This window comes from Aethina tumida, chromosome 1 (genome assembly GCF_024364675.1).
Source record: "Aethina tumida isolate Nest 87 chromosome 1, icAetTumi1.1, whole genome shotgun sequence".
In the NCBI taxonomy this organism is placed as follows: Eukaryota; Metazoa; Arthropoda; class Insecta; order Coleoptera; family Nitidulidae; genus Aethina; species Aethina tumida.
The window spans coordinates 43,489,603-43,517,509 of record NC_065435.1 but is presented as its reverse complement, the minus strand read 5'-3'; the positions used below and the strand labels follow the sequence as shown (position 1 = coordinate 43,517,509).

Here is a 27,907-nt window from a genome sequence, read left to right as displayed (position 1 = left end):
TTATAGAATTTACAGAATTTATAGAATTTATAGAATTTATAGAAAAATAATTTATAAAATTTAGTTATTGTTTATAAAATTTAAGTTATTTATAATAATTCATAATAAATGAAAATTTATCATAATTCATAATTTATAATAATTGAAAATATTTAAAAATTGAATATTTATAAAATTTATGTAATTCATAAAATTTATAAAATTCATAAAATAATTTTTAAAATTTATATGATAAATATATAAGATTTATAAGACTTATAGAACAGTTAAAATAAATGTAAAATTTGTATAATTCATAAATTTATATAATTTATAAAATTATTTATTATTTATAAAACTTAAAATTTACAAAATTTGTAAATATCTTAAAAACGAGGTATCTAAATAAGTCAGTTTTCCTTCTCTGGTCGTAACAACCAAATATATCCAATTAGGGACAACCTGTACACAGATTGAATTATCGTATATTTGAAATTTCCTGAAACTCAACATTAACGACGTTAATTTAACGCCAATCAATCAATTGCCTAATCAACCATCGCGGCTATGTTTGATTTAACCACACTGCTAAAAGTTAATAGAATGAAAAACCTTTCGTCCAAACAATATTATTGTCTTATTAGTCATAGAGAGAGTAAGAGGAACTATATCATTTTAATTTAATTCTGTAAAAGGTTAATTGAGCAGTCTCCCATTATAGAAGATGCGTTCTACATTGTTACACTCTCCAAATAATCAACGTAATTTATAAAATAAAACATCGCAATACCATAATTAAATGTGGCGCTCGCTTTATTCATATTAGAGCCGGGGCTCATTTGGTTGCCCAAGACACCGAATTGCACATCATCGGAAAAGGTCAAATGGCACACAGTCACCGACGTTCTACATTATTGGGAGCACAACAACAATTAATAAAACCGACCGTTTTGAGTGAACGGCACACGAGGGTCATCATCATTTAGAACGTCGATTCCCATATCTGTGATGTTGCGTACTCCAGTTTCGGTACTAATTGGCGGCCATCAATCATGGCAGATGTTTATTTTGTAAGTTCTTCCTTGCATGTTGGACAAGGTGAACGGTTTGCTGATTCTTTGTTTGCATTTCGGCTCACCGCTGTGACTGATGGTTCCCAACATTACACTGCAAATTATTTTTTTTTTACTCCTGTAAATGGTTGTTGATTTTGTTTGATTCGAAGATCTGTTCTTGAGTTATGCAATTTTATTCTCTGGAAACCTTTTATTATCCACAACAATCTACTGTGTAATTTATTGTCCATTTATCATTACATCTTCCATGCAGTAATAAATTATAAAAACCCAGGAAGAAAATTAACGTCAATTCGGGATCAATTACTTTCGTTTTACTTTCAAATGATACCATCAAACCTAATTTGCAATTTTGCTACACATTTCGAAACACGTGACAAAAAATGAATCAATCAAAACGGTGCTAATCTGCTAGTGATATAATATAAGTGAATAATAAACGTTATATAAACACGTCACTGTGAGAATTACAGCTGAAAAAGCACCAAGGAAAGATTTTATTTTTATACTTCTTGATTTTGACCCTATTACTCAATTTGCATAATGATGAAGAAATCAATAAGTGCGTGCGGAATCACCGAAACAGAAGGCGGCAGTAAATTAAAAATATATTTCATAAAACATTGGCATACAAAGCACATAAAGTAAATTGATTACATAAAATTTGATGATTTTATATATAATAATTGTATAATTAAGATGATGATAAAAGTGTAAATAGCAGTTACCAAAAATTTTGCACTGTCGTCAATCTGGGCCAGATTTTCATTTCTATTCTTTTTCAGGCAGGTCTTCAGGATCAGGACACGGACAGCAAGGCAAAATGCAAGGCGGTTTCGACTGTCTGTCCAAAACTATTTCGAAACGGTGCTTCATTCTTCCTTCATCCTTCACGTTATAATTAATGGCTTCCTCAAGCTTCTTCTGGAAGTACGCCTCCTCGTCGGCGCATTTTTTGAAGGATCGGTCCACTTCTTCGGCTTCCCTTTCCTGCAAGGAAAACCCATGTGGTTAACCAGCGTTTAGATTACGATAAAACGGTTCTAGAATAAGCATGCGGTTAAGAAGAATTGATAAATCACACAATGGGTTCACCATTCACACTATTATAGTTAAATAAATCATATTTTGTGGTTATAAGTTCCCATAATAGCCCTCAATATCTTTTGTTTCCGATTCTTTTTACCACATGTCAACGTCAAACCAGCGTAATTGTCTTGGCAAAAGCACCAATTATGGTGCCAATAATACTCGTTACTCCAATAGACCGTTTTGCAGATATAAATCAACAACTTGTGAGAAATTTCCGTAGTGTAGTTCCTACAAAACCGCATTTTGCCTCGTGTAAAAAAATATCCAATTGAATTCGATAAAGATCTAATTACTTCGGATCTTCCTTTCTTTATGTCTGCAATTTTTAATTGCGGCTCTGAGAAAATATTCTAATCGAAATAATTGTTCCCCAACTTTCCAATATGGTCTTTATGTAATGTTACAGATTTAAATGGTCAAAGTGTTGCGACAAACGACTTCCGTTCGAACCGATTCTTCTTCAGCAAAGGTCGACTGATGGGAATTCGGTACTAACCCGAGGAAGTGTGTCAGTGGGTGGGTACCACCTGATGTCACTATTATGTATCTTTTACGGCACTTTCAAACAATTGTTTCCTTTTATTGCGGCAATTAATTGACCTTTAATACGTGGTAATTAAAAAAAATAAAACGTTTTTGGGTATCCCCATTAAGACTTGGGCACTAATGTTTTATTATCGGGTTTCGTTTAAGTGTGAATCTTCGTCCAATCACGCTTCAACCTTTCATTGGTTGCCGGGCTGACGAACGTGGTAAAAAGTGGCATGGTATCCTTTCGCCTCTCGCATCTTCAATGGGAGCGACGGGTTTACCGCGGGCGAACGTCCACCGGTACTTTTTTGTGCAATGCACATAATTAATTTGCTTTCAGCAGGGAAGACAGGCAAATGAGTTGTCATGTATGCAGGCAACGAAATCGAAAGTACGTTGAATAATTTCACGGATTGTTCCGTTCCTAAACGCTGAAAACCCGCCTCTTGTGACTCGGTGTTCGGTCAAGTGAAAATTCAAAGCAAAACAAAACTGACGCAATCCCGACAACAAATCACGATGGGTTTTTTTCCATTTCGACGGCGGGCATGCACAAGATTTTTGGCGGACGTATCGATTATGGGAACGGTTGTGTTTGTTCCGACCTGAAATTGTTTCTCACATGTTTGCCAAACTCGATTTTCCCGTTGAAAAGTTAAGACGTGTTTCAAAACATATTCGGACCACGCTGCGGAATTTAAATGAGAAGTGAATTTTCATCACACGTCCGAGCGGTATTTCATTCTGCTTCGGTTAGTATGGAACACGCACGTTTCTTTTATTGTATAACACACAAATAGTATAGGAAGTGAAAAGAAAATGAATTCGTTGCATTTCGATCGGACAATTATACTTGCGAATTTCTTTAAAATAACATCTCACCTTCAATACCCTGTTGTATTCGATTTGTTTGCGAAGATCTTCTCTGTAGGCCTTCTTCTTCTCGTGTTCACGCCGCAGGAAGTCCCGCTCCAGACAGTCGTTCATCTCGAAGATCTTCTGGACCGTTTCGTGTTCTTCCTGCAGACGTTTCCTTTCCTCCTCCTCTTGCTTCTTCTTGAATTCAATCTGTTCAGCCCTGATTTTCAGCACTTCCTAAATGAAACTCATAAGTTAATAGCCAAGGTGGATATTAAATGCGTACTCGTCTTTGTTTTTCCTTAACATTCCACTGTTGGCAATACGCTTGCCTAGTTTTCTCGTCGATTTCGTTCTGATAGTTCTTCAACATTTCGTTGAGCATGTCTTCTTCCTGCTGCTTCTGCTGCTTCAGATCCTCCAAGTGTTTCTTGTACATCTTGGCCTCGCGTCTCATTACAACGGAGTTGTCGGTCTGGGTCTGTGCCTCCTTTTCCACCTCCCTCCTGACCAACTCCTGAAGCTCTTTGTCGAACGTGTCCTCGATGAATTTGGTGGTCTCGGCTATTGCGTTGTTTTGGGCTATCTGTTTCTCCAGTTCCTCCTTGAACTTCAGCTTAGCAATCTTCAGTTTTTCCTTCTCTGCAACGGTCATTAATAATTGTTGTTGCTATTAGAATCAAAATATTTACCGCATTCTTCTATTGCCTCCCTTTCGGCCTTCATCCGTTCCAGTTCTTCGTAGTCCTCCTCCTTGATTTTAATTCTTTCTGCCTCCACTAATTTCTTGCCTTGGATTTGCTTCTGCCAGGTCTCCCTCAGATCATACATTTGCATTCTCTGTTTTATTAAGTGCTGTTCGTCCCGTATTGCCTAAATAATTAATATAATAATATTGTAATAAGTTGAATACAGAGGGTGTTATGTAATATGTCAGTAACAAAGAGGATAAGAATATGCATAATTGTTGTATAAACTTTTAATTTATATAGAAAGGCAGGGAAGTTACGTAACTTGATAAATGAAGACATTGTCATAGACGTAAGGCATTGATCAAAATAGTTATACAAACAATTAATAACAAACCTACGACATTTACGGTTAGCAGTAAATCAATACACCTTTACCCTTTGTTTTCTGCAGTTTCTTTAGCTGGAATTTTTGTGAAAATTATATTACCTTTTCCCTCACTTCCTTTAGTGTGACCTGGTGCCACATCTCATCTAATTCTTTTTCACGATTCTTCTTCATTTCTTGTTCTTTCATCTGTATCAACTGTGCCTCCTTCGAGTCCATCAACAGTTTTTTACCGTAGTATAAACGTAAATCTTCTGAACGCATGCTATAAAAATAAAATAATTAAGTTACATAAACATAAGAGAATATTAAAGTAATAAAACGTAATAGTCATTACAAAATTACAAGTGCGGCTTAACCCATAATAGGATGATTATCGTTTATGTATTGTCTTCAATTATAAGTTAAATGAATCTTGAATGGGGAATCGATTTTGAAACCGATAAACCGTATGTAGGAAGCCACTCTATTCCAATATTGGAAATAATTATACAAAATTAACTACTATTCATTATAACAAAGACCCACGGGTTGGGCAACAGTCGGTGCGAGCGTACACAGTTGTGCCAAATCAATTTTTCTCGTCGCAATTCCATACTAGGCAACGTGCGCTATGATCACGACCAGTCGAATGGTTTTTCAAAGATGAGCGTAAACCAATACGGACTTTCACAATTCACTTGAACGTTTTTACTTTTAGCATCTTACGGTATTACGCAAACCGCACGGATAATTATTTTCCGATCGACTCCTGAGGAATGCGTCGTCCCATCATGCCGCACAATCTCACCCATATTGCTGCAGCCGTTTCTCTTCGGCGAACTGCAGTCGTTCGGCCTCCCTGCGCGCCTTGATTTCCTGACCGCGGCGTATCAGTCCCTCCAGCTTTTTGTCGTCGCCCTTCTGGGCCTGGTCGACGGTTTCGCGGTAGTACTGCCGCTCCTCCTTGGCCAACAGGTCGGCGAGTCTGCAAAAAACGATCACGTAATCAGAGATGAGTCCGACGCACGCAACCGTAATACTTGGCACGACGGGCCTCCACACTTTTTTCGTAGTCCGTGAACTTTTTGTGCAGCTTGTCTTCGATTCTCTTGCGTAGGATCATGTTGCGGCCGCTTTTCTCCGTGGCCGCCATGTGCTTGTTGTGCAGGAGTCTGAGTTCCTCCTCTTTGAGCCTGGCGTCGAGTAGCGAGTCCTTTTTGAGCTTGTACTCCTGCAGTCTGACATGCTGGTTGGAGTTTGCCGCTCTTGCGATCTGAAATTTTTTGTTTGCGAAATTGAATCGGTTAATTGGAACGGGAAGAACGTGATCTTGATATTTAATTAAAAATCGATTTTTGTATCGGTTACACAAGAGTGACATTTAGAAAAAGTTCGGCGACAAGAGTGGTTTATTGCGACGTTTTGAGAACAAATTTCATGTAGTTTATTACATTTCGACATTTAACGAGGGGACTACAACTATATTGGTTGAACTGACAAAATAATGGTTGTGAAAGAGATGATTATTCAATTAGTTTTCGAAAGATAATTACGGAGCAACTTGTTTTTTTTTATTGCTTTGATATCCATTAATATATTATACAGATTACAGTAATTAATTAATATTAACTGTTAACCAGTAAGAAATAATGTTTTTACAAATTCAATCGTGATCTATTTGAGATGTAACTAATAAATGTAATTCATTATTTTCATTGTATTTCCTACTTAATTGATGACAGATGTGTAAGACATAAACAATGTAATAAACGTAGCTTTACCAGATTCATAATTTATCTGTGGTCTGTGGTCAATGTAAGTGAAAAGTGTGTCGAACAAGCGAAATAAATTATTTATGTCATGAGGTTTGTTCTTGCGTTCAAGAAAAATTCTACAACTAAACGAATGATGATGCAATAAAAAGTGTTTAAAATAATTGATCCTAAGTGGAACCTTACCGCAATTTAAATAAATTTAAATAAACAAGTATCTACTTATTTTAATGTAGTTTTTAATTATTTTATGATGTGATTTAAGTTGATAAAATTTAATGAAGAAATTAAAAACGAAGGAAACGGCATGGGACCATGTTATCGTCATCAGTTAAACAATATTCAATAATCAATACCTGAATTATTAATATTTCCATTTTCTAAGAACAAACATAAATATTTACAGGAAACTTATTATTCATTGATTTACACTGCATGTCTTTTGAAGTGGATAATTTGAATTATTTCAACAAATACATTATCAAGACAAGTTTTAATGAACAAATATTTCATCAATAAAAAAACTTTTAAGCCAGTAATAAAACTAATATCTCTAAATATACGGCGTGCAAAAAAAGATTGATTTATTTCAAATATAAATCGTCAGAAGATAATAATGGGTCGGACCCCCTCTTTGATTAAGACACTCATTGACGCGTAGTGGCATCGATCTATTAAGATTATCGACATTTTCTTGTCATATCTCATCCCAAATGAATTGAATCTGACGTCTTAATTCATTAAGAGTCTGTGGAGGGCGGTGAAAATTGCTGTTCGATTGGGGAATAGTCTGAAGATCTAGGTGACCAAGACAGTCAATTCATATGGGAGGCTTCTAGGAAGTTGAATGTATTCCTGGCAATATGTTGACGGGCATTATCTTGCCCAAAAATTAGTCCGATATCTCTTCTTAAATAGGCATGTAAATAAGGCTCCAAAACGTCATCCACATATTGCTGGGACGTCATATTGCCACTAATTAAAACTGAAGGTGACCTGTTACCACTAACACATGACCATCGTACATGCCCCAGCAAAAGCGTAATTCATTACTAAACGCAGTGTGATTCCATTCCTCATCCCACTGTTGACGTTCCATACACCAGTCACCACGTTAGCACCCATGGTTTGCTGGTAGAAGTAAGTCCACAAAAGGAAGATAAATCCGTAGGCCAAAAGACCTTATACAGAGGTAAACAGATCGAATACCAGTTGGCCTATCTACATTGGCAAAAAATTCATCAGCATTCAAACTCGCTTAATTGACTAAAATTATTTCTTCTTTGTAGTTTAGACATGTTAAACATTTAGTATAAATTACTAATTAAAACAAATTGTGCGTGTTAAATATACGCTTGTTTGAAATACCTTAAAGATATTAAAAAAAAAAAGTACAAAAAGTTTTGAGGCTGGTGGTTTCGAGTCTAAATTTGTCTTTGAAGACGGTCCCATACTTGTTCAATTGGATTGCAGTCTGGTGAACGCAGAAGACACCGCATTCGATTAATGTCATAATGGTGCAACGCCAAATTTAAGTCTCATACGATGAGCTCGAGCTCTGTCGTCTACAAAAACGAAATCTGGTCCAAATTCTTCAGTATATGGAATAATAATTGGTTGAATTGGTAATATCCTTGAGCATTCATTTTCTATTTATTATGAGCAACTTCGTATGTGTTTCTAAAGAAATTTCACCTCATACTGTTACAGAACCATCTCCAAAAACAACAGTTGGAGCCATGTTTTGCTCTGATCTCTCACTACGTTCACGCCATGTCCGAATACAGTTATCCGAGTGTCATAACGTGTATCTAAACTCCTCTGTGGACAAATAATTACTCCATTTGGCTGAAATCCATAGGTTGTGATCGTTGGCCCATTCTTTGATGGGAACCCTATGCTTCCTCTTTAACAGAGGGTGTCAAAAATGTTTTCATACAAAATTCTTCTGATGGTAGAGAGACTTGGATTGATTCCATCATCTGCACGAAGGCTGGATCTGGACAATGAGTGATTGTCTAGAAGAAATAGCCATAAAACATTCCTCTCTTCTGGTCGTAGCTCATTGTCGACCACCAACATGTCGTTACCAGTTGAAGTGTGACTTATTACACTTTGTGAGACATTATAAATTTGAACTAAATGTTGATTCAGACTGCCATGTTCCAAATGTGCAGTTAACATATAATGACAAAATTTTCAGGTGAAAGTCTTCTTTGAGACATTAGCTAAAGTGCTAAACAACAAATAAATTAAGAATGAAACGAATAAAATTGATTCAAATACACAAAATGTGTTTTTTAGAAATAAAAATTTTACAAGAAGTGAAATGTTACTTATGTTTATGTCATCTAATTACAATTAATTTTACAATACCGACCACCCAGAGCAGTAAATATTCAAATAATAGGTAATATTGGTTAAGATAAAACATTAAAAATATTTCTATCTATTTAATCTAGGAATTATCTACCTTAAAAGACGGGCGTGTATTAGAAAATCTGCTATCATCTTTTGTAATCTGTAGATTGTTAATTTTAACAATCTTACAATATTGCAGTAATAAATTATTACCACATTAACTGTATTAGAATTGTACTTTTCATTTAATAATCAATTTTATATATAAACACAGACATTAGAGTCAAATCGACATTAGCCTGCTATTTTCATCTTTATACCTAAGGCAAAATATTTTATTATTAAACAATGTGCTGTTGTAAATTAATATAATGGCTAACACTTAAACCTGAACTTTTCACCAACTGAATTGCGAAACAGTCATTTAAGGAAAAAAATTTTTTTAAAAGAAATCAAAACAATTTAATTTCATGCGACTAATTTGCTCCATAATTAGATGCGTGTCTAGATGAATTAGCGCGTTAATTATTTAACTAAAATTACATTTTCCACGAAATTCAGTTAATTAAACAAGAAAAAATAAACTCACATGCTGGAATTGCCCGGGAATAACTCCGGCACAATGCAAATCCCTCACATATATCTTCTTGCGATTGGGTGATTTTTTGGGTCTTGGAACGTCACCAAACATTCTTAAATTTTTGTGTTAAAAATAGAAACACAATAAATTAATATAGTGCAATTTGATAGTTCTGACGTCTGACAGTTGTCTAAAGTGCAGGCATATGGAAATAGAATGGTGGGTTGTTAAATCGAATGTAACCATGGCAAACGTTTTGGCACTAGACTAGTAGAGGTAAAAATTGGTAAATGCGGTTTTTCTATTTTTTTTTATTATTGATGTTGGCGCAATTGTTTTATTTGGGACAATTTTATTGTATAATTATTAATTAATCCTTTAATGTAATACTTTTTTGTTTCATATTACAACAACATGAAATGTTAACAAGTACAATTATACCTAAAATAATTCTAACATAAAAACTCTATTACTTATGTTAGATATTGGTGGGTACACGATTTCTATGAAATGAACATTAACTGCCTGAAATATACATTACACATCGATGTAAATAAATACATATAGTCGCATGTAATAAATTTTCAATCAATACACTGTTAATCTAGTAATACATCATGCAATTAGACAATTACGATTTTATCAGTTAATAATCCCGATTAATCCTGCGACGACAGCAACGTAAGCGGAAAATGTTTACAAAAGACCGTATTTTTCCAGGGATAATAAAATTTGAGCGGTGGGCATAACGCGGCTTGCGTAACGAAAAACATCGAAGAGATTGTGTAAACAAAATATTTCCAAATGTGAAAACTATGATAATGGCAACACACAACTCCACTTAAGGGTTGATTATTCTTCGGCACGCGCATGTTCTGCCTGTGAAATTATCAGTTTAAAACATCGGCGGAGTTCAGTAAGACGCCGGTTCGCGTACGATGTAGTCGATAAAAAAAAAACTCACACACAAATACAGACATAAACGTGAACTCCTCGAACACTATGGAACTGATAACTACCAAAATAGTGGTGGCCATACTATTCGGCCTGGGACGGTTCTTTTTCGGCACGTTTCCCGTCAAGCTTTACCACTTCTTGAAGCGCTGGGAGGAAGAGGACGACTCGCCGAACTTCGTCAACGAGAAGAGGCATCATCAAGTTAATTGTGCTCTGGCCCTATGTCAGTCTTTCGGCGGCGGCGTCCTCTTCGCCACCTGTTTCCTGCACATGATGGTCGAAGTGTTCAAGTCCGTGGAGGAGATCAAGAGACTCGAGGGCATCAACACCGAGTATCCGTTGAGCCAAGTGGTCGTGTGCACCGGCTTCTTCATCATCTACTTCCTGGAGGAAGTGTGCCACTGGTACATAGCCAAGTTGCCGGCGGAACCTTGCGTCAAGAAGCCCAAGAACCACAACCTGGGCAACAGGACCATAACGCCCCTGATGACCAGCAAAATATCGCCCAGCAAACAGAAGGAGAACGTCTTCATCATAGACAACGAAAAGCCGGTGCGGGAGAACGAAGTCAACGAACCGAACGTCGAGACGTTCAGCATCACCTCCAGCGTGGCCGAAGAGAATCAGAAGAACAAGGAGCTATGTCAGGAGGTGGCCATTCCCGAGGTGGAAAGTGAACCGGAGGAATGCGAGAAAAAGAACAAGTGTGACCTGGCCTGTGAATTCGAGAAGATCTTTCAGAGTGACGCGAAAACCCAGCAGCAGATCATGAGATGCATCCTAATCGTAATGGCTCTGTCGTTTCACGCTATTTTCGAAGGTCTGGCCATCGGTTTGCAAAACGAGGCGGCCACCATCTGGTATCTTTTCACCGCAGTCACCATTCACTCGGCCACCATTTTATTTTGCATGGGTTTAGAGTTACTCATTGCGAAGACCAAGACGAAAATAATAGTGATACAAATGCTCATTTTGGCTGCCACAAGTCCATTTGGTGTTATCTTGGGTCTTCTCATTACATTGAGTTCAGACATGAATAGTTCCAAGGCAAAGTCTGCCACTGTCGTGATCTTAGAAGGTTTGTCGACTGGAACTATACTTTATATTACTTTTTTCGAGATATTAAATAGGGAGAAAGCTAGAAGGGTGTTCAGACTATACAGAGGACTTTGCATTTTAGGAGGATTCATATTTATGGCTTTGCTACAATATTACGAGCTCTCAGAAATTAAAGATAGTAATTAGTTAAATAAAAAAATTGTTGATGGATTGATGGACTGTGACCTGAGTACTTCATAGTTCGCTAAATACAAAAAAATAGTACTGGCAATAATAGTGCGTACTAATTAATATAATAAATTAATAGACGTATTAATGTGTAGTAACATTTTAATTTAACAGTTACGAAACAGAATGTGATTATTGAAAATTTGTGACATTTGATATAATGAGTTAATTAAAAAAAAAAAGAATTTATTCATATACAGTATTTTTGTAAATATTATTGTTCTCAAATATTATGTGAGTTATAATAAATAAAAAAAGTTTTTTTTAACCACTGATGTTTTCTTATTTCTACACTAGTCCTCAATTGTTGGTCTCTCACACATAATAATATGTCACTTATTCAAATTAAATAAATAAAATTTCTCTTTCATAATTAATTGGCTATCATATAAATAATTATAAATGCTTTTAAATCTTTTTATTGCTTGCTAGCTGTTTGAAAGCTATTTTTCCATTTCACCATTTAAGATTTCGGTTAATACAAATTGCAAAATGCTCCACTCATGGAAATGATTACACAACACGAGATGAATACTTTTTTTATCTCTGTTAGCAATAGCTTCAGAAGCAATCTCTTAAGAGATGTTTGTTTCTGGGATAAGTGCTTCGTCAGTGTTAATAAACATTCGAATTGTTACGAGGCAACAAATGTTTGCGGATTATTAACGCTCAGCAGGGTGTTCAGCAACAGAAATTTTTACCTATGGAAAAACGACGATTTCTCCAATTTTTTCTATAAAATGTTTAATTTTATTAATGAACGTCATAAACTTTTAAAACTCATTTGAAATTAGTTATAATTCAGTAAATATAAAATAAAATAGATTACAACAGTTAATGTCACTCAAAATAATTAGAAATCAACTTTTACTTTTGTAAAATATATATTTATATTTAAATAAAAAGTCGATAAATAATTTATGTTATTTTCTAGACCGATTTACATGTTTTTTATATGACTCTTAGAAATCGACAATTCTAAGGACTCTTCTGTTGTGCTAGTTAGTGACTTTTAATAACTATTTAATAACACCAAAAATATGTTCTTAGGTGGTGTTATTACTTAATGACTCCCTGAAGTGCTGCACACTCCAATTAATGTTGGGTAAGCTTTTCGTTATCTACCAAGTGACATGACATGAAATGATATTGACAACCCCAATATGAATATATTTGTAACCGAAATAAATCAGGAAACTTGCGTGACTTATAATGTGTCCTATTTTAATTTAATGTTACTTTATTCTTTACTTGGACAGTTTTTTTTATTTTTAGGCTTGACTCTATAGCAACGTAATAAAACCTCATGTGAAAAATAAATGTCCATCGCAAACATGTTAATTAATTGTGCGATGTGTTTATCGAGGAAGCTTCTGTTACATAAAAATGTGTATTGATTAAAAATAAAAACATTCATCTAAAACAATTAGTCAGAAGTCAACATCAATATATTGATTGCATTTTTTGAATTATTTATGCTTGGGAACCATCAGTGGATGAATGGTGACGCAAACCATTGAAATCATTTATTAAACAAATCTAATTGATCCCCCCATAATTTCTTCAACATTCAAAACTTTTTTCACGAATGGAAATCAATGAAAACGTTTCAGCTGTTTAAATTAGTTCTAATTAGGTTGTTTCACAACGTCGTGGGTATTCCGATTAAGTTACAGATAAGACCGGTTCCTCCGTTCAATAAATGTTGCAATTTTTCTTGGTATCCAATTTTTTTTTTCTAATCATGTACAAGATCGCTACTATTGCATCAAAGCTGCGTGAACTGAACTCATTAACTTACATTACCGTAATTAACATGATTATCACGCTATTTCGTCGTCGTAGTCATTGTAGTTTTGGTTTGTTTTATTCCCTCGTCAATGTTGAGAAATGCTAGATGGGTTTTTTTGTGCAATTCCTTGGTGTTCGATTTTTGAATTTTAAATTTCAAAATTGGTCCAAAATTGGACCTCCACAACTTCCTGTTAGACAAAGACAAGAAATGTCTATTTTTAGTTTGCGTTGCAGTAAGAATTCTTGCAGCAGGAATTATGTTGGCACCCCGTTAGATGTCGGCGCGTGTGGTGAACTCCCGCAAAACAAATCGATAGATAGACTTTTGAAATGAGGGAAGGTAAAATGTATAAAATACATGTACAGGTCAGTTTGGGTGTATTGAGGTTATACAGATTTTTAATTTGTCGTTTCTGTTTTAGTCGTGTTTGTTAGTTGTGTTCCTAGTTTGTGTGTGTGTATTAGATGGTAGAGTATTAACGAGAAGAAGTTTTTCAGATCAGTCTGTTAAGGGATACCTAACGGAGGCAAGTCAATTTCCTTTATAATAAATAATAGTAAAACAGTGAAGAAAATGCGAATAAAATGATATAGCATGATAATAACAACAAATGACATATGAGCTATAAATATCTTTAATTCATTGTAAGCTTAATGATGTTGCAATTTGCTCATATCTTGATTTCAGTTTTGTAAAGGCACATGCAAAGTTCATTGATTAACTTACCATAATCGCTAACATTGTAATTTAAATTTGGTTGCTAAAAAAGTAGACAAATGAGGGTGGTCAAACATAAGAACTTCTGAACTTTATTAACAATTTTAACTTGGATTTCATACTAGACTATATATTTCTGTGCCACTATCAAACACGTGGGTGAAACAGTGTAATTAAAACTTCACAGAATCTAATTTAACAACGCTCAAACTTCTGTTGATAAATTGGTGAACTTGATCGTAATGCTCTTGTTACGTGTAAATTTACAAAATTGACCTGAACCTCCACAATACTGTTGTGACTTGAACCAACTGTTGTAGTTTATTGACCATTCCCGCATTTCTTTTTTATTACAGAGGACATGCTGGTGGAACGAAGTGTGCAAAGAGGAGTTCCAGAGCCAGTTCAAGTGCAAATGTCCGGAATGGTCGTTCTGTAGGGCACCCGGTCGCTACTACAACGCATTCTGTTCGATGACTGCTACCGGTTATATTTGGGAGCAGCCCAGTTTGAACGAACCGCATTAATAAACAATACAATCAGCAATGTTGCTTTTCCATTTTTGGGATCAAAATATGTCTAATTCCTTTACATATATTTTGGATATTATATTTATACATTGCAATCATTTTTGAATGGCACTTGTTTGCTCAATTGGACGGAGACAATGCACACGATAATTTAATTTTTAAGATTTGTTTTATACTAAAATATTAAAATATAAAATTTGAATTTTGCTTGGTTTCTTTTATTGTGCCCAAAATACATACCTACAGGCAACAAATTTATTGAGGCCGTCTGAAAATGTCATTTTTGCGAAACGCTACACATTCCAGTACAAGAAAGAACAGGCTCAGCAGTATGCCATAAGATAAAACTATTAACCCACAAGAAAACTCCTTTATGTTAACGTGAATTATGATTTTTTTGGCTGAATCGATACAGGTGGGTTTTCTGGCGTCCCAATGTTTTCTTAAACCATCCATTTTACCATCCTCCACCATTTTCAACATACTGAATCAACTCCCTTATAAAATAGAAACGGCATAAATAATATACTCACCAATAGTTCATCATTTCCTTAAAAGGTGAGTGCTTTTGTAAGTTAGTGTGCATCGGTTGGGTTCTGTACATCTGTATCTCTTCCAGTTCGCATATTTGTTCATTGGTGAAGAGCTTCTCCACAATTGGGTACGCCGAGCTAGTCTGAACGTGCAATGCGAAGCCGCCCTTCTGAACCAGTTCCATCCCTTCGAGAGGTGAATAGAAACCTGTGTCGTTTGTTTCGCCGTTGATCTTCGTTTTGAACAATTCTATTGCGACTGGATCAGTAGTTTGCTTTTAAAAAAATAGTAATTACCAACTAATTATGTTTATAAATAACATCGTACCACGAAATAGTCTCTGTCTATTAAAATGTCTTCAATCCCAGCCCTTAATTTGCTATTTAGTAGGTCGCGTAAATTGAAAATGCTTCGGGGTGGATCCATCAGGAGATATGACACGATGCTGGCTGAATAAAACTGGTAAACTAAAATGCAGAATAGGAACACAAAAACGGATAAAATCCTGCTGGAAAATAATCTTGGGTAGCAAGTTGCTCCTTGTTGGCAAAAGGCTCCGAGAGTAAACAGCACCAAGAAGCTCCAAGAAGGGTCAACACCTCTTTTAATTTTACTCAAAAGATATCGCTCTACAGAGAAAGCAATCTTCAGTGCTAAGGTTATAAAAACCAAAAGGATGCATATTGTGAGCCACACATCAGTTGCCAGTGGTCTTAAAAATATCTCGTACGATTTTGCCTCGAACCTTGGTCGACGATAAATAAACACGGATCTGGATAACTAATTGTTAAATTTGTGTTAATACTTAAGATCAACAATACCTTAATACCCAGTTTCCAAAACTGTAATCGACCACTGGCATTCGATCGAGTTTATAAACTAGAGGGGAGCTACCAAAATCTACAATGCGTCTTTCCAGCAGGCTAACCAGGCCGTCAAATCTCCCTGTGTCTTTTTGGACGTATCCCCAAGAGTTAGTTCTTTGCACATGTAGACTAAAAACAATTGAGATCATTTACAGTTAATAATTTTAACAAATTGGATCTAACTAATATTTAATTTGATACATTTCCTATATAACATTGACATCATCTAATTGCTCAAATTTGTTTAAATCAGATTGTGTAATGAATTACCATGAAATCCAATTAAAAGGAATTGGATCAAACTAAAGTATAGTTACCTAAAATTATACATTTGTCTACAATGATCTACCGTTACACTTTGAAATCTGTTCAATGAATTGTCTTGTCGATCATCATCATTATTTAAATATTCTTGGAGATCTCGATCTAAATAGGGTATCTGAAATAGTGGAAAATAGTAATGAAACGCATATATTTATTTCCATTTACCACAACAGCAGATCTGAATTTAACCCCTGTCATATCTCTTCTCCTCCAGTATTTGCTACCAAATTGGGGAGCATTGTAACCCAATACTTTACTGTAGTTTCCAATTAATTGTACCTTCAGTTTGCCACCGTGATGTGAAGCAGGATTATAAGCATCATAAATCGACCACAATGTTTGATTATAAGGAATTGCAATGTGTACATCAGCGTTTATGTTTAAATAAGCAGATTCTAATAAAAGTGTGACCATTTCTAGTGAAGAGACAATAATTAACCAGTGATGGGTGTCGTAGAAGAAATGCGTATTATTTGTCTAAAAGATGCAGATTAAGCAATAAATAAAAAAGTAAATTAAACGATTATAGATATAGACCTTCTCAATAATATAACTTGCATCATTGCAATCACCATCCAAAACGATACACAAATGATTGTAATGAAAGTGTTTTCTTGATAACACTTCATCGAGCTTATCATCTGTAATATTACCATCTTCAACAAACAATCTCAATCCTTCGGTGTTTGTATCTCTCAACAAATCAAATCTTTCTAAAGTAATAAGTGATATTTATTTACCACGACGATTATTTTAATTATACTCGCCTTTCTTTGAATAGCAAGTCAAAATGGAGCCCAAATAGGCATGTTTGAATTTACAAAAGTCGTGAACCAGATCGTTGATAATCAAAGTGTGGCAACGAATAATATTAAAATTAATAACCGCAAGCATCAGAAAATCCATAGCGAATGAGGCTAATTTAAAATCTAACGAGAACGATTGAAACAATTTTACATTTCAAAATTTTACATACATGTAATGGGTACAAATCGAGGGATAATTACATAATGGTAGATAATTTTGAGAAAATTAGATGCATTTAAATTACCAGATGCAGTGATATAAAAATTATGAAAGTATTCGAAATGTCAATAATGCGCAACTGTTGATTTAAACTGGGTACGTAAGTTTATAAAATATGCTTCCTGATTAATAAAATTTACATTTTTAAAACTGTTACCAGGACGAAACATTAATGTGGAGAAAACAGGAAAAAAAACAAAATCTCGTTTAATTTTGTTTATTGTTAGACTGAATTGCATCAATCCTTATTCATAAATACATGCATTTATTGTACAAATATTGAAAAGCTTATATGAAAACATTTATGTCGTACAAAAACTATCATCTAATAATCCATTAATATTCAACAAAATTTAATTCAATATGTACACAAGGGATGTATTCCCAGAGATAGAACCATCTTCCGCAGTAGCAGCACAATTAAATGAAGTTTTTATTCAGGTATTTTATCACAAAATAAATAGGATCATATATATTTAAATATCTGCAAAACGTGATGTGTTGTGCGATAAAATAAATCAAACGTCCCATAGTTATCGTTAAAAAAATATATTAAATTTCAGGTCACTGTAAGATTTTTTAAAAGTATGTAAAAAGCTTATTATGAAATTTAGGTGTTAAACGTTTTTAATAAACTGTAGATTATGATCCATAAAAATTAGAGGCGGCAAGTTTTATAATTTTTACAACAGCACTCTGATGAGTACTAGTTTTGGTGTTGTAGAAATTATACCATGCATCATGCAAAAGTAATTATTCACTACCAATATTTAGAAAAATTTCGTAGTTATGATTACTTTTGGTTTGCTAAACTTAAATTGTAGGTACATAACAAGAAACGAAACTAATTTAAATTTTATGAAATTTTATTATAAATTAAGCTAATACTAATTAATATTGAACTGACAAAACATAACAGCATATAAACAAGCTCACAAATTCACATTTGGACAATGTATACAATTAATAATGTTCCAAAAAATCGATTAATATAGCTTAATAAAAGGAGAGCTTGTTTTTACTCACAATTTTTAATCAAGGGCCACGTCGATAAAAAAAGAATTCAATAAAGAATATATTTTCAGATATAATTCATATATATCTTTCTACAAGACAAAAAATATTGTTTAAATGCTGTTATAAAAATTTACCCTTCTTTGTTTAGGGAATGCAAACGAAAATTGAATTATCGTTCTTCTAATATCACAGTTTCTTGAGGATACAGTTTTAACTGCTTAAGTGACTGATTCAAGTCTAATGATGTCAGCTGAAAATTGTGCCAATTATTATTTATACATGTAGGTAGTTATAATAATACGTACATCCCTCCTAGGCCAGCTAGATATCACTTTGTACTCTTGGCTGGGGTATCCCTTAACAATTAAGAAGTCCAAAAGTACCTTAAATATTGGATTAAAAAAGAAATGAGAACATAGAAGTTGGATTTTGGTTCTAGCTAATTAGATTTACCTTAAGAGGCGTAGTAGCTTGAAACCTACGCTCGACGTTATCCCCATTAGGAAATCTGAATCTAATCTTAGTTATGTCCTTGTCTTCACTTGCGGGAGGCTCTGGTGGTAAACTGGCCTCCACCAATTTCCTCAACTCCTCCTTTTTTAGTTCCTCTGCAGCCTTCTCCATTTCCACCATTTGTTTCCGTTCAGTTTCCGCCTGTTCCTGCTTCCTCCTGGCTTCTTCCTTTGCCCTGAACAAAAATAGTTCGTATAATTTAATTTAGCGATTGAGGAGTGCCATACCTGTCTGCCTCCAAACTTTCCTTGTAAGCCATGTCCTGTTCCCACTTCACCAGTTCCCTCTCTGCCCTTTCTTGCTCCTCCCTAGCTTCAACTCTTTGATGTTCGCTAAAAACTTCCACACATTCTATCAGGCTAGAAAGTAATTCATTCACACCCACATTTCCTACAACACATAAAATCATAAAATGGTTCAATTTATTTAATAATGATGGGTTACCGTAAACCACATTATAAATCTCTGTTGTCGATCTGATTTTCATGATTAAAACGATGGCGGGCAATTTATCTATCGCAATATTTCTCAGACTCATAGCCGCAGTCGTGCCCAAGGCGTTTGTCACCGCCGTTTGCAATTTCGCACGGTTACTCTCGAATGTAATATCCCAGCCCCACAGCACAATATTTTTCTCAATGATCTGCATCACGCTCTCGAATCCGAGCAGCTGCGTGCAAAACACGTTGGTGAGAACGCTGGCGTCGTGATGCAGGTACATTGCCAAGATTTTCCTCTGCAATCGATAACACCACATTGTATAAACATAATTCCGTTAACCGATATCTTACATCTTTAGCCGGTTTGTTGCACGCCTCCTTCTGCGCATCCTCCAAAGTTCCCTGATAAAATGCCGGATGGATCGGACCGTACCTCTGGGTGAACTGTTCCGAAAACGTGATGCTACCCACTATTTCGTCCTCGACGTCCTCCGGAACTGAAAATTTCAATCAGCACGACACGCCAAAACACAATTTATGAAACGTACTCAACGGCTCTGGTCTTTTAGTTGTGACGTTATCCACGAAATAGTCATCGTCGACGTTGAAACTTTCCGAGGCGTCTTCAAATTCGTCTTCGTCGCTGTCGATATGAATGCAGGGCATGGATTTTTTAGTAGTTGCATGATTTGACTGGGCACTCCTCGCAACTGTTAAGTGGTGTGTTGGATAGCTAAAATACGAAATTGACTAAGGTGGAACTTAATTGAACAAAATAGTGATTACTCTATGCCTGACAGTGCGAGCATCGTTTGATCGTCTATATTCGGTGGCCAACCGGTCCAGGCCTGGTTGCGGCAAGGCAGACTCGAGACCGAATAGAAGTCGGTCTTCACATCGAGTATAGTCTTTGTCCCTGCATATTTTAGGTTGTAAGTCTTGCTCTCGTACTTAATGGTCAGGGTGTACGTGCCGTTCAGCTTTTTCATCACTTCATTACTGCAATTTCGATTGTACAATTTAACCAGCCGACCGAAATATCTCTTTACTTACTCTTCTTCGGCGGAGAAGCCCCCATCGCCGGCTTTCAGGGTAAGTGTGAGTTTGTTCTCGTCGGGGACCATCAGTTTTGAGAAACTTGTGTGTTCGTACTCCGACATTCTGGCCCATAACGAAAGTAATTGGCGACACGGTGGAATCTTGAGTTTCTGTTGTAAATTTAGTTTTAAGTCACCTGAAAAAAAATTTAATTTTTACTACTGCTTTTGAATTATATTTTGATAATCCGATTTATTTGGCTTAAATCCTGAAAATCCACCAGTTTCCTGTATTTAAAAGCATAAATGCAATAATCTGCTTGAATAACAAATATGTATTGATCATTGATTGAACAGTCCAATGCAGATTAATAAATTATTACATTGGGAAGTTGATAATTTACACAATTCGTTATGCAAAGTCATGAATTATAAACGACGGTAGCCTGTTGTGCCGCTTTATAATCGCACAATATGGCAAACCAATAGATAATAAAGAATTTAAATTAGGAACCGGAAGGAAATCCTGGTTGCTGACTGAACTGGAGTTCACACTTACTGACTGTCGCACTGTCCGGCAGTTCGACGGTGATGGTTCTGTCGCAGTACTGAACGATGAACTTGATCATCTTGGCACTCGATGTGGATGGCATGTTGTTCTCTGCGGGCAATGAGACGAGGGGCTTCGCCTTCTTGGACGGGCCCACATTGTTCCCCACCTCCATCATGTCGGTACCAGTTTCGGTTGGAGGCTCGGCGTCACTGCCATCGTCCTCGATCACCATCACATCTGGATCGGTGCGCTGCGGCTGGAACGACTGGCTGTCGGGAGGCATCACTCTACTCACTGCCCGCTGGATGTTCAATAATTAATTTGTATAATTTATATATACTTGATTATTTAATTTTGTTTCCTTTACTGACGAATGAATTATGAAGTTATTAACATGAGAATTGCTAATTAAGTGAATTTATAGTTATTTAAAGTTGGTTACGTCCATGTCTGGACGTTAAGTCGACATAATTCTGATTAAAACTTATTTTTTAGGTACGATATTATAATTTTTACTTATTATAATTGTAGTTTTGATAAGATTCAACATGTTTGACTTAGGTTGCACATTAAATAAATAAAATAGTGTCAGTAAACATAGCGAATCAGTTGAATCACTATATACTATGAGATAAAATCTTATCATTTTTAAAACAAAACAAGAAATGCTTTTGTTAATAAGGAAGGAACATAAGGTAGTATTGAAATTGTTTAAAATTTTAAATTGACTAATTTAACTTGCATTAATATAAATAAAATCTATTTAATATTAGAAAATGAATATTCCTTTATATATGCACAAGAATGCTGTTTTTCAGTGTAAAATTGCACTATTGTTTTGAGAAACTCAATCAATTATTCAATATTAATTGGAAAGGTGTTTTTTCAACTGAATACATTAAAATTTCAATTTCCTTCTATTATGTATAAATATTTCATAGTTAAAAATTCTCAGTAGATTCTGGAAACTGAATTTCCTCTGGACAATCAACAGCATTAGTTGCATACATAATTCAAAAGCTTTCGTGAACAATCAATAAAAACAAAACTAGTATTGACAAATGCAATAAAAATTATATTATTATGTGTTAGTATATATTTAAAGATTTCATTGTTATAAATACAAAATGTACAAGGATTTCAGTACAAAGGGATTTATAAAACAAACATGTACTGAAGTTCAATTGTAAACAGTTTTTATAAACATTAATTGAAAGCAGATAATTTTTTTGCATTTGTAATATTGTTTAGTTAATCAAATTCATGACTAAAACTTTAATTTACGTTAATACTTTTCAATAACATGACAAAGAACCTTCTTCAAAGCCATTGTCAAAATTTTTACATCAAACTTATGGTATAAAAATGAAAATTAGACGTTATACTTACAAGTAGATCCCAGTTAGTTTCCTCTAAGTGATAGATTGCTTCACCAACATCTTCAATACCAGTGCAGGCCTGTAAACAAAAAGTGTTAGTGTAAGTCATTCTTATAACCTGCACGCAAAACATTTAACAAATCAAATGATTACTTGTCTGCGAAAGGATAGTCACCTGAAAGTCAGCCAAGATCTCCTCTCTGTTCTCGGACATCGGTAAATATTTGACTGCTTAGAACGAACAAATTACAATTCTGCTAACAACTTCGCGATTCACACTTGTCAACTGGATGTCAGAAATTTCTGTACAAAACATTCTGATTAACGGTCACTGATCATGCGCGGATACATGTCCGAATTTTTGGCGAAACTAATCTAAACTGGAAAAAAAAAACACCGATAATCACACGCAAAAATTGGAGTGGAAACTCTTACGTTCGGAGAGTACGATTTATTCACAAAAATGTCACATAATTTTATACAGAGTGAATTTTAATATCGAGCGCGATAGTTCCAATGACTCGTAATGTACGGTGGCGCACCGTAGCGGCGGACAAACGTATACGACAATACAAACAAATGTTTTTCGGTTTGGTCGAATTTTCCGTTTCGCCAAAAAATATTTGCAACATTGTGAGTATTTAAGTGTTAACGCAACAAGAAGCTGTAATATTTCGTTAAGATTTTAGCGTCTCTCGTCCTCGCATCTTGGTACTATGTTGTTGTTCTACAGAAACATTTGTTGAAAAAATAAACAAATATGCCACTAACAGCTGATGCTATTGCCGCACAACAAGTGCAAGAACGTTTGAAAGCACTTATTGGAATTGTACAGGAAATTGAGAAGAAACGGGTAGTGTGCGAGAATGGTGTTACAGCCCTACAGAAGTTTCAGAACTCTCAAGATGATAAATCTGGACACTATCAAGTACTAATTAGAAAAACTAATGTAATTTTAGTTTCTAACAACGTATGTTCCAGGCTAAATTAAAATCCATGGTGAAAACATCAATAGCACAAGCAGAACAAGAGGAGGAAGTCATACGAAAGGCGCTGCAAAAGATTACTGAGATCAGGAATATAAAAAATGAGAGGAGAATGCAGGCCAGACATGCATGCAGCAAAGAATCAATTCGTGGCGGCACATGGATGAAAATGTTGCTCAGTTCAGCCAGAACTTTGCCACTGTTTGTTAGTAAAGTTGGGGAAAAACCACCACCATTATGTGGTGCCATTCCTGCAGATCCAAATTACATAGCAAAGGTAATCTTCCTGTATTTTTCTTACTTTTATTCTCTATTAATATTAATATTGTTATAAGATTGGTGATATGGTGGCGGCGTTGGCAAAAGAAGCAGTCGGAACAGAAGAGAATTGGATTCTTGCTGAGGTGGTGAGCTACAACTCACAGACTAGTAAATATGAAGTGGACGACATATTAAAAGAACAAAACCAAAAAGGCAGGCACACACTGAGCAAAAGGCGAGTGGTTCCTTTGCCTTTAATGAGAGCGAATCCAGAGACTGATTCAAACGCGTTGTTCCCCCAGGGAACTTTAGGCAAGTAAAATTTCCTAATTGTACTGTAAATTTTGTAACACACAAGTTTTTAGTGATGGCTCTTTTCCCCCAAACTACCTGCTTTTACCAGGCGTTGGTGAATAAACCGCCTCAAACTCATATGGATGAATACGAGGTTTTGTTTGAGGATTCCACTTACCCAGACGGTTACAGTCCGCCTCTTCACGTGGCTCAACGCTATGTTATCGCCATCAAGCAGAAGACGAAACAAAGTTGACAGTCTCTATTTGATAATATTGAACCTGGCTGCAGTACCATATAAATTATTTTATCACTTCTGTTTAATTTTAATTAAGCACGATGTTTATTTTCAAGAAAAAGCGAAAAGAAATTATAAAATATTTTATTGAATAAATATATTTCAATTTTCAGCTTTTTTCTATAAATGTGGACTGGTAAAAAATTTAACTTCACTTTCTTCAAATTATCGACTTTTTAATATCAAAAAATACACTTTCAAAAACGAACAATCCAAAGTTACTGGTAATTAAGAAATCTCTAAATAACAAGTTAGAAATATACAAAGAAGTCTTAAAACATGTAATAAATATACTTAAAAACTAAGATATTTTTGTAATTCTCATTATCCTTTTCAAATCTATTAATTTGTTAATTAAAAAAATATAAAATGTTATCTCACTGTTACTTGAAAAGGATATGAATAGCAAACTTATTCAGTAATAGAAATATATACAACCTGTGTAATTACACAGTTTTGTATGGCAATTCTTGGTATTAAACAAATTAAATATATGAATATATATTTAACATGTTGTGTGAGATTGTTGAAGCATCACAAGGATGTAAGTGTTGACTGTGTTTAGTTTCAAGTTACACAGAGTGTTTATATTATATAAATCTGTAATACAATTCCCCAAACTACCCACAATGTTTTCAATTTTGATATAAAAAAAATAAATTACATAGAGTATTTCTGGATCATTTATTAAAGTAAATACAAATTTTTTTTTTTACATTTAAATTATTATGGAACCCTTGTACAGGCTGAAGATACCTGAAAACTCGTTACAAATTTTCATGATAAAGAAATACCATTTATAAAACAAATAACAAATGCATGTTAAAACTCTTACAAAAGAAATTAAAAGTGGTTGTTGGAGAAAAACACTCACACTAATGAACATTCATCAGACCACTCACAAATGTAACTAAACTAATACTATAGAATTTTATGAAAATCACTAGTATCCTTTTTTGTAATGTCTTTTTTTCACAACGTTTGCCTTCTTTTGTATTTTTTCTTTTTTGTGGCATAAATGTTTTTTATAGATGCCGTTTAATATTTTGAGAAAAACTAAAAATGAGTAAACTTATGGATTTCCTTACAATTACCCTTAAATTGGATCATCAATATGGCGCAAAATATCCACCTCGTCTGTAACTCCTAAAAATGTAGAGATCAGTTCATTAAAACACCACTGTGTTTGGTAACAAAAAAGAAACAACATAAAGAAATCTAAAATAAAATATGAAAATGGGATTAACTAAAGGAAAAAATTATTTCATACAGTATCACTACCCTTGAAAATATGCAATACAATTTACAATGGACAAGGTTATTGACAAATCAATAACTGGAAAACTGGTAATTAATAATTGAACGTTATTTGATTTATGTTGTAATACAAAATTTATGCATTACATATCCCCAAAAAAGACAACAACTAAACAAACAATAAAAACGATTAACATAACAACAAATACAATTTGTGTAGTCCAAACACCCAACCTAACACCATCTATATAACCCAAATATTTTCCTCGGAAAATATTAATTTGCAGATAGAAGGGTTTACTAAAACCGTGTTAGTGACGTGATACTTGCTCACATAGTTTCTATATTGTTTCGTTTTTGTTAAAATCGAATGCTTTTACCTGGGCCTACGAGTTGGACGGAAACCGCCATAGAAGCTACCGCGACTTGAACCTCGCGACCTGAACGAACCTCTTCCTCTTGGAGGACGGTTGGTGGTAGACATTCCCGGTCTATTGGTCCTCTTTGGCATAACCTGAAACCGAATACAGTTATAAATTCGTCAAGACATCAACGATTCATCGTACCTTAATCTGTCTTCCTCTGAATAAAGACTCATCCATAGCCATGGCAGTTTGTACTGAGTCCCTATCGCCGAACTCGATGTACGCGAATCCCTTTGGGTGTCCGTCGTACTTGTTGCATAAGATCGTAACTCTATTGATAGATCCACATCCGTGGAAATGCTGCTCCAGCTCCTCCGCCGTTGCTCCGTAGTCCACGTTCCCGACGTAAACGCTACGGTTATCGGCCTCCATCTTCTCCTCCAGGGACATGTTAAGGGGACTCGCTGATAGCAGAAATAGAGGATATATGTAAGTACACTGCTGAACAAGTTAACAGCATTAATAACGCACAATTGTGTACTCGTTAAACAATGATAGTATCAATGGTGCAGTTTTTATGTCATGGATGATGGGGCATAGTTCTTACTAGAATTACATATTTAAATATTGAATTTGTTGAGACTCACAAATGCATTAAAATTAAAATTTAAAATAACATCAGCCCATGAGCATATATATTTCAGCCACATTGCAGTTTTTAGTATATTAAATCTATATAACAGTAGTAAGCGATAGTTTATAGTACTACAGAGTTGCTACTGGTATTCAACAAGATAACAAAATACTCAAGGACACCCCCCTGATGGGGTGAGAACTTGAATTATTTAATCTTTGCAAATTATTTGACTAAGGAAACTAACAGTAACTACTACGTATATGCTTACTAGTGTGTCGCGTTAAGCTTGAACTTATGACAAATTCTATACTTTTAACGATATAAATATCACAATAGAATAAACAAGCAAGTAGATTAGTCATGATTACTTCAGTAATACACATATTATATAAATCTTCAATAGTTTCCAACAATAAAGTAATGAATAGAAATGAAATCCTTCAAAAATCTGACACATGAAACATATCAACAATACTTTTATGCAGTACTTGCATAAAAAGTAATTGCCCTCTCGATGTGTATTACTTAGTAATCGATATGACTTCGGATTTTGTTATATACAGGTCTAAACATGCAATATGGATGAAATAAAACATGAATGATCTTACTTATACCCGGAGGGCTGCCCATGTTCATTTGCTTGTCAACTTCATTCTGAAGCTGCTTGAGCTTTTCGGCCTCCTCCTCCATCTCACGGACTCTGGCCTTAATGGCTTCAAGCTCTGGATCATCATTTCCAGTTCCATCGTTGTCTGTGTCATTTAGCAGAGTGTCATCCTGCAGACCATTGGTGTCGTCAAATGAGTCGAGTTGGTCGTCGCCCAGACCCAAATCTTCCTGGTCTGCCATAGCTGCAAGCCATTGAACAACATAATCAGTTTTATCCCCCATAACCTATACTATAAATATCGTCGTGTTTGTAAACAGCGATTGATTGAACTGCGAATCGTTTGAATTTTATTTGATGTGTGTTGTGCGTAACCATGTACTTGCTGAATACGTTGTTTTAGGCGGTTTATCAAGCAAGCTTTTTCCATGGCACACTATGTTTATAAACGGAAATACAGGACGAACATTCAAAAATTATGCGTTGCGAAGAAAGAAAGCTTACCCATATTTTATAATATTTTCCACTTTGGCAGCCTGTAATATCTTACAGGCTTTAGTCAGATAATAAATAAAATACCGGTAAAATTATTCGAGGCGCGTAACAGATATGGCGATGTTTCCAACATGGAGGTCACAGAACGCCAACCTTAAGCGTCGTTTGACAGTTAATACAAAAATTTTTTGAACTTTATTATTATTTATCAAATATGTGTTTTATTATTATTTATTAGTTATATTTAAAAAAAAATGCGTTTGAAACATTAATTAATAAGCAGAATTGATCTTTACACTTAGTGAATTAAGACAGGTCCGTAATGCAAAAATTAATAAACCGGTTGAAAATGTATGGGACGCACCCGCCCAAATGGAACGGATTGAAAAATTTTTTATTTTCATTTACACAGTTATTATAATAT

The 27,907-nt window shown here is 34.9% G+C and overlaps 7 protein-coding genes across 10 annotated transcripts; 3 read left to right on the top strand and 4 right to left on the bottom strand.

The window, feature by feature from the left end:
• Window positions 1-1,646: 1,646 nt before the first annotated feature.
• LOC109604791 (trichohyalin) lies at window positions 1,647-9,459 on the bottom strand. Its single transcript, XM_020021329.2, has 8 exons — window positions 9,318-9,459; window positions 5,636-5,868; window positions 5,404-5,580; window positions 4,716-4,878; window positions 4,229-4,409; window positions 3,823-4,178; window positions 3,561-3,773; window positions 1,647-2,045 (listed from the first exon to the last, which is right to left on the bottom strand). Exons 1-8 carry the CDS (start codon window positions 9,417-9,419, stop codon window positions 1,827-1,829), a joined length of 1,644 nt encoding a protein of 547 aa, XP_019876888.1. The 5' UTR covers window positions 9,420-9,459; the 3' UTR covers window positions 1,647-1,826.
• A 798-nt stretch (window positions 9,460-10,257) lies between these two features.
• On the top strand, window positions 10,258-11,818 carry LOC109604471 (uncharacterized). Its single transcript, XM_020021003.2, has one exon. The coding sequence runs from the start codon at window positions 10,311-10,313 to the stop codon at window positions 11,508-11,510; it is 1,200 nt and encodes a 399-aa protein (XP_019876562.2). The 5' UTR covers window positions 10,258-10,310; the 3' UTR covers window positions 11,511-11,818.
• A 1,786-nt stretch (window positions 11,819-13,604) lies between these two features.
• On the top strand, window positions 13,605-14,801 carry LOC126265711 (uncharacterized). Its single transcript, XM_049968045.1, has 3 exons — window positions 13,605-13,712; window positions 13,769-13,873; window positions 14,421-14,801. Exons 1-3 carry the CDS (start codon window positions 13,677-13,679, stop codon window positions 14,589-14,591), a joined length of 312 nt encoding a protein of 103 aa, XP_049824002.1. The 5' UTR covers window positions 13,605-13,676; the 3' UTR covers window positions 14,592-14,801.
• Window positions 14,802-14,849: 48 nt separating this feature from the next.
• LOC109604480 (ionotropic receptor 75a-like) lies at window positions 14,850-17,224 on the bottom strand. The gene is made up of 8 exons (XM_020021014.2): window positions 17,086-17,224; window positions 16,856-17,031; window positions 16,484-16,795; window positions 16,312-16,433; window positions 15,950-16,123; window positions 15,456-15,900; window positions 15,128-15,402; window positions 14,850-15,078 (listed from the first exon to the last, which is right to left on the bottom strand). The coding sequence occupies exons 1-8, from the start codon at window positions 17,222-17,224 to the stop codon at window positions 14,850-14,852; spliced, it is 1,872 nt and encodes a 623-aa protein (XP_019876573.2).
• Window positions 17,225-18,192: 968 nt separating this feature from the next.
• Window positions 18,193-22,649, bottom strand: LOC109604632 (FAS-associated factor 1). The gene is made up of 12 exons (XM_020021162.2): window positions 22,459-22,649; window positions 22,294-22,362; window positions 20,911-21,205; window positions 20,368-20,548; window positions 20,101-20,313; window positions 19,863-20,047; window positions 19,666-19,811; window positions 19,319-19,610; window positions 19,102-19,264; window positions 18,815-19,049; window positions 18,667-18,744; window positions 18,193-18,611 (listed from the first exon to the last, which is right to left on the bottom strand). Exons 1-12 carry the CDS (start codon window positions 22,495-22,497, stop codon window positions 18,531-18,533), a joined length of 1,977 nt encoding a protein of 658 aa, XP_019876721.1. The 5' UTR covers window positions 22,498-22,649; the 3' UTR covers window positions 18,193-18,530.
• Window positions 22,650-22,773: 124 nt separating this feature from the next.
• LOC109604509 (SAGA-associated factor 29) lies at window positions 22,774-24,234 on the top strand. 2 transcript variants are annotated; one of them, XM_020021047.2, is made up of 5 exons: window positions 22,774-22,916; window positions 22,966-23,211; window positions 23,265-23,546; window positions 23,605-23,842; window positions 23,896-24,234. In XM_020021047.2, the coding sequence occupies exons 2-5, from the start codon at window positions 23,044-23,046 to the stop codon at window positions 24,078-24,080; spliced, it is 873 nt and encodes a 290-aa protein (XP_019876606.1). In that variant the 5' UTR covers window positions 22,774-22,916; window positions 22,966-23,043; the 3' UTR covers window positions 24,081-24,234. The 2 variants fall into 2 exon arrangements, with proteins under 2 accessions (XP_019876606.1, XP_019876614.1); XM_020021055.2 differs by having other exon boundaries at window positions 22,830-22,916; window positions 22,973-23,211.
• A 553-nt stretch (window positions 24,235-24,787) lies between these two features.
• On the bottom strand, window positions 24,788-27,625 carry LOC109605149 (polyadenylate-binding protein 2). Of its 3 annotated transcripts, none has more exons than XM_020021724.2 (5): window positions 27,493-27,625; window positions 26,990-27,232; window positions 25,946-26,208; window positions 25,760-25,893; window positions 24,788-25,268 (listed from the first exon to the last, which is right to left on the bottom strand). In XM_020021724.2, the coding sequence occupies exons 1-5, from the start codon at window positions 27,494-27,496 to the stop codon at window positions 25,232-25,234; spliced, it is 681 nt and encodes a 226-aa protein (XP_019877283.1). In that variant the 5' UTR covers window positions 27,497-27,625; the 3' UTR covers window positions 24,788-25,231. The 3 variants fall into 3 exon arrangements, with proteins under 3 accessions (XP_019877283.1, XP_049817288.1, XP_049817286.1); XM_049961331.1 differs by having other exon boundaries at window positions 24,788-25,259; XM_049961329.1 differs by having other exon boundaries at window positions 26,996-27,232.
• Window positions 27,626-27,907: the final 282 nt, after the last annotated feature.

What these genes read in the sequence shown, in the direction of transcription:
- LOC109604480 (XM_020021014.2), bottom strand. Translation starts at nt 17,224, where the DNA reads ATGGATTTTCTGATGCTTGCGGTTATTAATTTTAATATTATTCGTTGC. An exon ending in AATTCAGATCTGCTGTTGTG is followed by an intron (nt 16,434 to 16,483) that starts GTAAATGGAAAT and finishes CCACTATTTCAG; the next exon opens with ATACCCTATTTAGATCGAGA. An exon ending in TAGACAGAGACTATTTCGTG is followed by an intron (nt 15,403 to 15,455) that starts GTACGATGTTAT and finishes TTTTTTTAAAAG; the next exon opens with CAAACTACTGATCCAGTCGC.
- LOC109605149 (XM_020021724.2), bottom strand. An exon ending in GGGCAGCCCTCCGGGTATAA is followed by an intron (nt 26,209 to 26,989) that starts GTAAGATCATTC and finishes TTCTGCTATCAG; the next exon opens with CGAGTCCCCTTAACATGTCC. An exon ending in CGTCCAACTCGTAGGCCCAG is followed by an intron (nt 25,269 to 25,759) that starts GTAAAAGCATTC and finishes CTACATTTTTAG; the next exon opens with GAGTTACAGACGAGGTGGAT.
- LOC109604791 (XM_020021329.2), bottom strand. Translation starts at nt 9,419, where the DNA reads ATGTTTGGTGACGTTCCAAGACCCAAAAAATCACCCAATCGCAAGAAG. An exon ending in GGAGGCAATAGAAGAATGCG is followed by an intron (nt 4,179 to 4,228) that starts GTAAATATTTTG and finishes TGACCGTTGCAG; the next exon opens with AGAAGGAAAAACTGAAGATT. An exon ending in AATACAACAGGGTATTGAAG is followed by an intron (nt 2,046 to 3,560) that starts GTGAGATGTTAT and finishes TTTTCCTTGCAG; the next exon opens with GAAAGGGAAGCCGAAGAAGT.
- LOC109604509 (XM_020021047.2), top strand. Translation starts at nt 23,044, where the DNA reads ATGCCACTAACAGCTGATGCTATTGCCGCACAACAAGTGCAAGAACGT. An exon ending in ATAAATCTGGACACTATCAA is followed by an intron (nt 23,212 to 23,264) that starts GTACTAATTAGA and finishes CGTATGTTCCAG; the next exon opens with GCTAAATTAAAATCCATGGT. An exon ending in ATCCAAATTACATAGCAAAG is followed by an intron (nt 23,547 to 23,604) that starts GTAATCTTCCTG and finishes TATTGTTATAAG; the next exon opens with ATTGGTGATATGGTGGCGGC.
- LOC109604471 (XM_020021003.2), top strand. Translation starts at nt 10,311, where the DNA reads ATGGAACTGATAACTACCAAAATAGTGGTGGCCATACTATTCGGCCTG.
- LOC109604632 (XM_020021162.2), bottom strand. Translation starts at nt 22,497, where the DNA reads ATGTCCGAGAACAGAGAGGAGATCTTGGCTGACTTTCAG. An exon ending in AGATCTTGGCTGACTTTCAG is followed by an intron (nt 22,363 to 22,458) that starts GTGACTATCCTT and finishes TTTTGTTTACAG; the next exon opens with GCCTGCACTGGTATTGAAGA. An exon ending in GGCTTCTCCGCCGAAGAAGA is followed by an intron (nt 20,314 to 20,367) that starts GTAAGTAAAGAG and finishes TCGAAATTGCAG; the next exon opens with TAATGAAGTGATGAAAAAGC.
- LOC126265711 (XM_049968045.1), top strand. Translation starts at nt 13,677, where the DNA reads ATGAGGGAAGGTAAAATGTATAAAATACATGTACAG. An exon ending in TGTATAAAATACATGTACAG is followed by an intron (nt 13,713 to 13,768) that starts GTCAGTTTGGGT and finishes TTTCTGTTTTAG; the next exon opens with TCGTGTTTGTTAGTTGTGTT. An exon ending in TTAAGGGATACCTAACGGAG is followed by an intron (nt 13,874 to 14,420) that starts GCAAGTCAATTT and finishes TTTTTATTACAG; the next exon opens with AGGACATGCTGGTGGAACGA.